This window comes from Babylonia areolata, chromosome 3, assembly GCF_041734735.1.
Source record: "Babylonia areolata isolate BAREFJ2019XMU chromosome 3, ASM4173473v1, whole genome shotgun sequence".
Classification (NCBI taxonomy): domain Eukaryota; kingdom Metazoa; phylum Mollusca; class Gastropoda; order Neogastropoda; family Buccinidae; genus Babylonia; species Babylonia areolata.
This window is the reverse complement of record NC_134878.1, coordinates 55,248,570-55,259,768: the sequence shown is the minus strand read 5'-3', so window position 1 is coordinate 55,259,768 and position 11,199 is coordinate 55,248,570. Positions and strand designations below refer to the sequence as shown.

Sequence of the window (11,199 nt, the reverse complement as noted above, 5' to 3'; positions counted from 1 at the left end):
CGCGTGCGTATGTATGTGCATGTGTACGCGTGCTTGCGCGTGTATATGTCTGTGCATTCGCTAGCGCTTCTTCCGAAAGAACACAAACACACACAAATATCAACTTGCAGCCATGTCTCGTTTTATTCCAGAAGTGCAAGTCTCGTTTCGACATCAGTCAAGCTTGTGAAATAAGCACAAAGTGTTGACATATGCTGAGACAGAGAACGCAGTCACCATTATCATCAACATTCAGTTATCATCATTCTGTCTAGAGTAATAACAGCCCCCACATGAACACTGGGACAAAACTGACAGACAAGCATAAGAAAATGATTCACCTGAGGCATTATACAACAATAACTTTTAAAAAGGAACGAATCTCTCTCTCTCTCTCTCTTCTTTCATTCTTGAAATCGTTGGATTTCCAGATTTGTCTTTTCTCAGTTAACGGATTCACCACCGCCACCACCACCCCCAAACCCCAAACCAGCTCTGTGTCTCTCATTGTCTCTTTCTAGCTCGTCTACGAATTCCACTCTTTCTCTCTATCCGAGTTTCTTTTCCTCCTCCTCCCAGTCAATCCTCTTCGTCATCATTATCATCTCACATCTGTCTTCGTTTTCTTTTCTGCTGAATATTGATTAATTGTTGTCATCATCATTGAATAAAGTCATCCTTTGACGAAAACCAACATCAACTGAATCTTACTCCCCGGCAATGCATGGACCGGCATTTGAAAGCAACTGAAGGAGTAAAGATGGTTATGTGTACGAGTCCGGAAAGTTTTGCGTCAACGTAATGGCACAAGCAAAAGATGCTTTTTTATTGCAGACAGCCACAGTCACCGGTTCTTAGCCTTATTTGTACAGTAAGCTGACTGGTACGAATGGCTTTATGTTTCACTGTGACATTCATTATACGACAGTGACTGAGGGAACATTCGGAAACTGTGGCAGACAACGAAATGGTTAAATGCAAATAATTACGGAATCTATCTATAAATATGGAGTGCGCACGCGCGCGCGCGTGTGTGTGTGTGTGTGTGTGCGTGCGTGCATGCGTGTGTGTGTGTGTGTGCGTGTGTGTGTGTGTGTGTGGAAGTATGTGTCTGCCTGCCTGTGCGTGTGCGAGTGTGTGTATGTACGTGCACGTGGACCATGTTCACCAGACTGATGTCCCCAACATAAAAAGCAGTATACTGTTTTATCATAGCAAACAAATGAAGAAGGAACTCTGGCAGTGATAACGATGTGCAAACATGGTTTGCACACTCAAACAAATATGACACAAACAAGCATTTCCTTTCACAGAAGTAGCTAAACGTCGTATTTAAGCCTGTCACCTGCAAACAACAATGGATAAAAATGTCGTGATATGATCAGATGACGCTTGTGCTGATCTTCCGACCACGTCATCAATTGACGTGGCTAAACAAACAAGGGAAGAAAGACACAGACAGACAAAACCAAGGCCATATGCCGTTCAGATGAGTTACCAATGATGTGAGGATGTCAATAAATCGAAACAGTCATATGAAATGGAACCTATAAACGATCCAACAAAAATGCAAACAAATTTTGAAACAAGAGGCACGTACGTTTGCACACAAGCACGCAAACGTGCACGCGTGTGACTGACAGAACATTACAGACATGTAATTCGTGTGAACAATAATGAGCACTCATCGAGGGAACTACCATATATATATATATATATATATATATATATATATATATATATATATATATCATATGCACACACCTACGCGCAAGCTAAATATCACACACACACACACGCTAATGCAAAGAAAGAGAGTCACTGACAAAAAGATGAGATAAACAAGCAAACAAACAAACGAAAAGCAAAGAGAGAAAGTTATACCATGCGCGGATTATTTAAAGCTGATATCTAGTTACAGAATGGAACCTACAAACTCTTTCCACACTTTACGTTCGGTAATGCTTTTACCATCGTAATGCAAGCCATTTTCTCATGACTTACGCTACTTTCATAATGAAGACATATATATATGTGAAACATAACCACATAAAAAAGACGGGAAATGACACTACTGTATATTCCCTGAAATCACTTCCCACCACCACCCCCTTCTCACCCTTCTGTCTACCCACCACCGATCTTGTACGTTTGAGGTAGTACTTTTTGTTTGACGCATGTCACACACACACACACACACACACACACACACACACACACACACACGGCAAAAGCCTGAACATATCCAGTGGAAGAAGAATTCTGTTTAAAAAAAAAAAAATCAACACTGTTCGCTTTCTTCGTGGCTGAACTTCAAGATGGGCTTCACCTGCGAGGACAGGTGGGAGGGGTGCCGGCTGTAGGACTTCCTGGGGTGGCACCGTATCAGCTCTTTGTGGAACTCGTCCGCCCAATGCACGTGACCGTCCGACAACTTGCGCCTCGGCTCGATCTTGCCGAACTCGCTGTTGCCCGTTTTGTAAAAGCGGCCGCCGATGCTGCACTTGCGCTCCCGAGGACGCTTCGGTGAGGCTGGGGAGTGGGAGGAAGAGGACGCCGTGGCGGTTCCAGAGTGGGGGGGACAATGCCCCCCCGCGTCGCTCCGGGGACTGCTGCTGATGCTGCTGCTACTACCAGAGCTGTGAGGGTCGTCGTCACGGTCCCTCGTCAACCCTCGACGGAAGCCGAGGGTGAAGTGGTCGTCGTCTTTGTCCCTGGAAGACCTGGGACCACCACAGTGCAGGCACTCGCAACTGCTGCTGCCGCTGCCGCCGTCAGACTGGACGTTTTCTGACGAGGACGATGCCAGGTAGTTCAGAGCTTTCGTGTAGTAGTAGTCTCCGTCGAACTGGGTTTCTGGGTCTGCGTCTACTGCGTCTGCGTCTTGTATTGTCGAGGACTCCATATTCGCTGCAGAATTTGTCAGCGTTCAAAATGCTAAGATGTCAGTCAGTGACCGTATCGTTCAAGTTCCTGACGACGTGTAAGTTGATGCCTTTTCGAGGACTAAGAGCTGGATCTGTCTCAACCAAGAAAAATGCCACTATGACTGTTGACAGCACTTTGATCCGTATCAAAGTCTGGACAAACTGTCGGCCTTGACAGCTATTGCCAGTATCAGTCGTGGTACTGACGGACGGTCACAGACTGGTTTCGTCGGTTCTGTCTTAGTGGTGAGGCCTGAAGTCTTGAGCCCTCCGGGTGGTAGAGAATAGGACTCGCTCAATCTGCAAAAATTTGAACATTTTATTATTAGCTAATTCGAGTGATTTATCTGTATATTCATTCGTTTATTTTCCGGTTGATGGATATCAGTAAGAGCATATATATAACCGTCTGCTCGAACCGACAAAGACAGACAGACAGAAACAGAGAAAGAAAGAGACAACTGAAATTATCGTCAAAATAGAAACAAGAGAGGCAAGGCCTTCAAGACTCACTTGTGATACACTTTAAAAAAAATCCAAGCTTTTTATGTATTGAGTATAATGCATTTACTGTTATATTTATATTTTTTATATTCTCTAAACTTGGCACTTTGATCTGATATTCGACCCAACAAAAGATCTGTGATTATTATCATTTTTTGTTCAAACAGGAACTTCTTTTGCTAAGCATGGAAGTTTTATTTATTGCAAACGTTTTGGTGCAGACAGTAAAACAAGGGAAATTACTCTGCTGGGGGACTTAGTTTGCTTTAAACTGATCTTTCTCATCTTAAACATTACATTTTGAAATTATACTCAATACATAAAAAGCTTGGATTTTAAAAAAAAAAGTGCATCACAAGTAAGTCTTGAAGGCCTTGCCTCTCTTGTTTCAAAATGTAATGTTTAAGATGAGAAAGATCAGTTTAAAGCAAATTAAGTCCCCTAGCATTAATTAGAGTAGTTTCCCTTTTTTACTATCTGCACCAAAACGTTTGCAAAATAAATAAAACTTCCATGCTTAGCAAAAGAAGTTCCTGTTTGAACAAAAAATGATAATAATGACTGCTCTTGTTGTTGGGTCAGAATATCAGATCAAAGTGCCAAGTTTAGAGAATACAAAAAATATGAATACAACAGTAAATGCAGTTTGCATATAATTAGGCTTCATTTTTTATTTTTTTGTGCCCATTCTAGAGGTGCAATATTGTTTTAAACAAGATGACTGGAAAGAACTGAATTTTTCCTATTTTTATGCCTAATTTGGTGTCAACTGACAAAGTATTTGCAGAGAAAATGTCAATGTTAAAGTTTACCACGGACACACACACACACACACACACAGACAACCGAACACCGGGTTAAAACATAGACTCACTTTGTTTACACAAGTGAGTCAATAAAAATGATAATAATGATAACAATCATAATCAGAATGATAATGATGATGACGGCGATGATGATGATGACTGAAGTCAGTGTTCTTCTGTTACGCTGTTTCCTAACAGAGAGGCTCGCAGCGCTAAAATAATAACATGTAACAAGAAATAAATAACAATAATCAAGAAGAATAAAAGGACTATCAATCACTCACGGAGCTCCACAATTCACAAGTTACAAAAGTGGGGGGGCGGGGGAGGGGTGGGGAACACCTTTATTTCACACACACACACACACACACACACATATATATATATATATATATATATATATATATATGCATACATACATACATATACAGTACACACATACGTACACCTGTGATTACGCATACATTTCGGTATAAAATTAATTCTGAAATAAATCAAATCCAGTTTCTATCATTTTACACGCAGGGAGAAATGCAAGCCCCGTATACAAATATGCGCACACGCACACGCGCATGTGCACAGACTGCAGAGAGATAGGAAAGACTGCATCGGCGATTTAAGAGCCACGAAATGAGACTGACACTTCTCACAGATGCTCACACGTTTGGTTAATTTATGACATCGATCCGGGTGGGAATGCTAACTTGACAAATGCAACATCGGACTATAAAAAAAAGAAGAAAAAAAAGGAGAAAGAATGAACGAATAAATTAAATAAATGAATAGAAAAAACAATCATAAGATATGATCGATTCAATTCATAACCGGCACGGTTTATAGAATCAGTAAAAAATATGAAAAATGAAAATTAGCAAGAGCAGAGAGAGAGAGAGAGAGAGAGAGAGAGAGAGATCAGCTGAAGAAATAAGACTATTGGAATCACAAAAGAAAAAAGTGAATAACAGATAGAACAATAGATGGAAAAACGAAGAAGAATGAGTGAAAGAATACCAGGAAGAAATTAGGAAAAAGAAAAAGAAAAGACAAGATAAATGAATGGTAATATATATATATATATATATATATATATATATATATATATATATATATATATAAGAATTTCGACAAACAGGCAATCGTACCTGTCACGGTCTCTGAATCGAAACCTCGTCTTTTCTGCAACTTTTTTTTTTCCTTCTTTTTTATATATATTTTATTCCCCCTTTGTCTGTTCAGAACACGCTGGAAACCACATGGGTTCGGTGAAGAAAGGCAACTCACTCACAAGCACAGATTCAACTGCAGTCTGGAACAATTGAATGCGAGTCACAAACTTTTAACAAGCAGCTAACATCAAGTTCGCGCAGCGAGCCGACCGCAAGCAGACTTCGCGTCTCACGCACGCACACACAGCTGTTCATTTCTCGCGTTCAGGTACACCGAACTATTTTTATTTCCACAATGCGCGAAGTAACTGTTGAAAGTCGTCTGCCACTGGTCGGGGGAGTTGTTTTGGCTCTCCGCCAAAAAAAGAGTGGTGGCAGGCACTGATTATAGTTCTCAGCAGATCTATCGGAGCTGTGACAAGCGTGAACGTGATAAATTTATGGGTACGGACGCTTTAAAAGGAGTGGTTTCGAGTCTAGTTGAATGTCGGCTGGTGAAAACTCGGTCATGTATACTACAATGCTCTGTCTGCATGTTACTATAAAATCATGTCTGTCACGTCTCTTGCAAAAGGTTTGCTGCACAATCTGTTTTGGTTGTTTGATGTTAGGTTGGTAGCCGACTTACACACACACACACACACACATACGCACGCGCACGCACACAGTGATACGTGACACGCATACGCGCGCGCGCACACACACACACACACACACATGGCGTAAAACCCTTTCGCGCGCGCGCGCGCACACACACACACACACACACACACATGGCGCAAACCCTCTCGCACACACACACACACACACACACACACACATGGCGCAACCCCCCCCCCCCCTCTCTCTCTCTCTCTCTCTCTCTCACACACACACACACACAAACGCGCGTTCATGCGCACTCTGTCTCTCTCTCTCTCTCTGTGCCTGTCTGTCTGTCTCTGTCTCGTGTAATACTATTCGCCACCACCACTACCACTCTTCCTCAAACCCTTCCTCTGTCTCTGTCTCTCTCTCTCTCTCTGTCATAATTCACTGAGTATCCTTTTACATGGTTCCGCGTTTTATCATTCAATGTCACCTGTCACCTTTTGTATATTCAGATAAGTCTCTGGAGACAGTATGTCTAGGTAGGTACACCACTACCGACAGAGCTGACGTGTCTGTGTCTGTGTCATGTAGAATATTACTCATCTGCTCGTGATAGATAGGACATGAATTTGTAATATTCGAGATCAAAAGCAGGCTTTGAAAATGAACGCATCGTTTGAATGCCTCAGTTTAGATAACAAATAAAATAAAATAAAAGGTTACAAAGAACGAGATAAAAGATAGAAACAATAGAAAGGATATAAACTTAGTGTGTAAAAATTAAAATGTAATTACTGTCAACTTTGAACCATGCACCTGCTTTCATCAACTCCTCCGGGCGAGTTAAAAGGCGCAAAGCCTATGACGAAATCTGAAACGACGACTTTAATTTTATTCACTTTTTTTTTCTCCGTCGCAATAATTTCTTTGTCGTGCCGCGGTTGTTTGCAGAAATGACCGCAGTATCAAATTTTTCGATCACTTCTTTGTTCAACGAGACTACTTACAGACTGTGTGATTCAAAGTGACTGATAGCCTTCCAGGTGTAAGAGCCTCAAACTACCCCCCCCAAGCCAAATTTGACCCAGGGGTAAAGTCCAGCGGGTATACCTGTCCTTGATGTGGCCGGAATGTTGAGAAGTCAGACATCAAAAAGGTATTTTTGGAGCCTGTATATGACCTGTCTGACAAAGAAAGGTCTCTTCCTTGTAAACGCCCAGTTTGTATCATGATTAACATTTTGTCATATGCAGAATGTCCGACTTCCATCATTTTTTCTTCTTCCGTTTTTGTTTTGTTTTGATGTAGTCGATATGCTTTACTTTTCGTATCTGATTCTATGCAAATCAGGTGATAAGTATCTGAAGTCCATTTCTCCATCCCCTCATGCCCCTCGCTCCTTTTAATTCATTTATTTTTCTATTTATTTATCTATTCATTTATTTGCTTATTCATTTGTTTATTGTTATCATTATTATCGTCATTACTGTTATTATTATTATTGTTGTTGTTGCTGTTGTTATGATTATTATTTTAACTGATATTATTGCTTTGGGAGTGTGGTGCACTAATGAGTGCGTCGTCTTGTGCAGTGTAATTTGTAGTGGCGTGCCAGGATGAGTGAATGACCATTTTCCCTTTTTGGACTCACGTGTGTAAACAAAGTGAGTCTATGTTTTAACCCGGTGTTCGGTTGTCTGTGTGTGTGTGTGTGTGTGTGTGTGTGTGTGTGTCTGTGTGTCCGTGGTAAACTTTAACATTGACATTTTCTCTGCAAATACTTTGTCAGTTGACACCAAATTAGGCATAAAAATAGGAAAAATTCAGTTCTTTCCAGTCATCTTGTTTAAAACAATATTGCACCTCAGGGATGGGCACAAAAAAATAAAAAAGAAGCCAAATTATATGCAATCTGAATTTACTGTTATATTTATAATTTTTGCATTCTCTAAACTTGGCACTTTGACCTCTTATTCTGACACAACAACAAGAGGAGTCATTGGTATCATTTTTTGTTCAAACAGTAACTTCTTTTCATAAACATGGAATTTTTTTTAATTTTGCAAACGTTTTGGTGCAGATAGTAAAAAAGGGAAATTACTCTGTAATTAATGCTAGAGGACTTAATTTATCACAAGTGAGTCTTGAAGGCCTTGCCTCTCTTGTTTAACATTGGTGCTATCAAATCTCATGGTCTTATTGTCTCATAATCTTGTAAACGCCAACCCCCCACTCCGCACTCCCCCACGTTGGGCATAAAATTGTGCATAAGATAAAATACCTTATAAAGGCCCCTCTTGCTACCAACCCCTCACTTTGAAAGAAGAAGAAGAAGGATTATCATTAACTGGTGATTATTCAGTTTGCCATTTCGTGATCGTATTGTTCTACAATGCAGTACAGATTCAGATCGAGAGATAAAGAACAGAACACCTGCATGTCACTGTGTCATTGGGGGGAAAAAAGAAAAAAAAAGCAAAAAAAAAAAAGCGAGAGATCATGACGTCATTCCATGACGCAGTGTCATCCTTCAGTAGCCAGCATTTTGTTCTCATTCCAAGTGCTGTTTAGAAGTAAAAGGGTAAAAGTAAACGCCAGAGAGAGAGAGACAGAGAGACAGACAGAGACAGAGAGGCAGAGAGAGACAGAGAAGCAAAGAGAGACAGAGAGAGAGACAGACAGAGAGACAGACACAGAGAGAGACAGACAGAGAGACAGAGAGAGAGAGGGAGACAGACAGACAGACAGACAGACAGAGACACACACACACACTACCACTACTACTAAGAAGAAGAAGAAGAAGAAAAAGGAGAAGAACAATTAATAAGAATGATGATGGCACTCCTCCTACTACTGCTGCTAGCCATCATTATCATCATTCAACGTCATCATCACCATTATAATCTGTATGAGAATTATACAAATAATGAGGCCAGGAAACGATATGAGAGATGTAATGGAGAGAGTTACCACCCTTTACTATTTGCTAATCTGTATGAGGTCATGGCGCTTTACACGAAAGAAAAAGTTTCAGATTACATAACCAGCCCCCCCCCCCCCCCCCACACACACACACAAAACCCTACTCCCTATCCCACCCCAACCCGCCGCCCCACCTCCTCCCCACTCTCTCTCGTTCCTTCTCTTACATGCAAAGTGAGTAGGGAAGCATGGGGCGGTATTGGAGAAGTTGGAAACCAAGAGTGCTTACAAAGTGGAGTAATGGCCTAGAGTAAACGGTCCGCCCAGGAAGCGAGAGAATCTGAGCGCGCTAGTTCGAATCACGGCTCAGCCACCGATATTTTCTCCCCCTCCACTAGACCTTGAGTGGTGGTCTGGACGCTAGTCATTCGGATGAGACGATAAACAGAGTTCCCGTGTGCAGCATGCACTTAGCGCACGTAAAAGAACCCACGGCAACAAAAGGGTTGTTCCTGGCAAAATTCTGTAGAAAAATCCACTTCGATAGGATCGACAAATAAAACTGTATTCAGGCAAAAAAAAAAAAAGGGGGGGGGGTGGTGGGGGGTGGTGGCGCTGTAGTGTAGCGACGCGCTCTCCCTGGGGAGATTAACCCGAATTTCACACAGAGAAATCTGTTGCGATAAAAAGAAATAAAATTCAAATACAAAATACAAACAGGTTCTGAAGAGATGAGTTAGTTTTTAGTGAAGAGAAAAGGGCAGAAACGGAGTCAGATGAATGGATATGATGGAAAGTTGCTCCAGACATGAGGAGCAGCAAAGAGGACAGAACGTTCACCATAGGTTCCTATACTGAGGAATGCTCAGAAGGTAACAGTCAGAGGAGTGGAGAGTTCTTGAGGGGGTGTAAACACTGATGAAGTCAGAAAGACATGTTGGTTCAGTGGAGCGGGAATACAGAAAGGCAAAGTCACACAACTTTGTATCTCAACTCGCCTCTACTGGGAGCCGGTAGTACCAGCAAGTCCCCGACAGCCGCCACCATCCCCTGTCCACACTGCGTCAGAACCTTCCGGGCGCGGATTGGCCTGATCAGTCATCTGCGCACCCACAGAGCCCAACCCACCCACCCCCAGGATGACTAGATGGTCCTCGTCGATCCCGACGGACGAACCATAACTGGGAGCCGGTGCTGAGCACAGAGGTGTTGAGAGATGTGATCAGTACGTGGGACTCTGAGTGTCAGGCGGGCAGCATTACTCTTTTGAAGTTTTTGAATTCGCTGAAGAAGATTACGTGGAGAACCTGTGAGAAGAGAATCACAGTAGTTGATTCGTGAAATAGGGTTTTTTGCTTCTTCTGTTTTTGCCTTTTGTTTCTTTCTTTCTTTGTGGTTGCTGTTTTGTTGTTGTTGTTGTTGTTGTTGTTTTGTGTGTGTAGTTTTGTTGTTGTTATTGTTGTTGTTTTTAGTTTCAACAGTGCTGACAAAGCAAGCTAATCCGTCGAAGTTCACAAGTGACAATGCGTGTCAGATTTACCACCTGAGCGTGCATGCTGAGGTTTGAATCGAATCCGAGGTTCCTTAATTTGCTTATTTAGAAAACATCCCATAATGACAATGCAAGGAAGGGGTCAGTGACAGAGAGATCAGAGACAAGAGAGACAGACAGAGAATAAATTCCCGAGTACACGAACAAAGTATAAGTATCAGTATCAGTAGCTCAAAGAGGCGTCACTGCCTTCGGTCAAATCCATATACGCTACACCACATCTGCCAAGCAGATGCCTGACCAGCAGCATAACCCAACGCGCTTAGTCAGGCCTTGAGAAAATTTTTTTTTTAAATAGATAAAATATAGTAACAAAAATAAAGAAACAAATGATTAAATGAACAGATAAATCAATCAATCAATCAATCAATTAATCAATAAAAAAAAATAATAATAGATAAACAGACACGAACAACACACACACACACACACAAAACAACAACAACAAACACACACACACACACAGACACACACACACACACACACACACACAAACAAACAAACAAACAAACCAGCAACTTCCGAAGTAGCTGCGAAACGAGAGAACTGAGATTAACCCCAAAATAGCTCGTCAATAAGCACACTTGTTTACGAGATCTGAGGTCCACCTTGCTACGTGTTAATCCCTTTATAAATCTTCAGCCATACGGAACCACAGCAGGTGTGGCCGTGTGAAGGATGTGGCATGGTGTGTGTGTGTGTGTGTGTGTGTGTGTGTGTGTGTTAGTAGAAAAAGTCGAAGTAGCAGTACC

The 11,199-nt window shown here is 41.7% G+C and overlaps 1 protein-coding gene across 1 annotated transcript; it reads right to left on the bottom strand.

Annotated features, from left to right (window-relative positions):
- Nucleotides 1-1,768: 1,768 nt before the first annotated feature.
- Nucleotides 1,769-5,659, bottom strand: LOC143280636 (uncharacterized). Its single transcript, XM_076585360.1, has 2 exons — nucleotides 5,359-5,659; nucleotides 1,769-3,206 (listed from the first exon to the last, which is right to left on the bottom strand). The coding sequence occupies exon 2, from the start codon at nucleotides 2,882-2,884 to the stop codon at nucleotides 2,261-2,263; it is 624 nt and encodes a 207-aa protein (XP_076441475.1). The 5' UTR covers nucleotides 2,885-3,206; nucleotides 5,359-5,659; the 3' UTR covers nucleotides 1,769-2,260.
- Nucleotides 5,660-11,199: the final 5,540 nt, after the last annotated feature.

Bases quoted from the DNA above. Each gene is read 5' to 3' on its own strand.
- LOC143280636 (XM_076585360.1), bottom strand. From the start codon at position 2,884: ATGGAGTCCTCGACAATACAAGACGCAGACGCAGTAGACGCAGACCCA.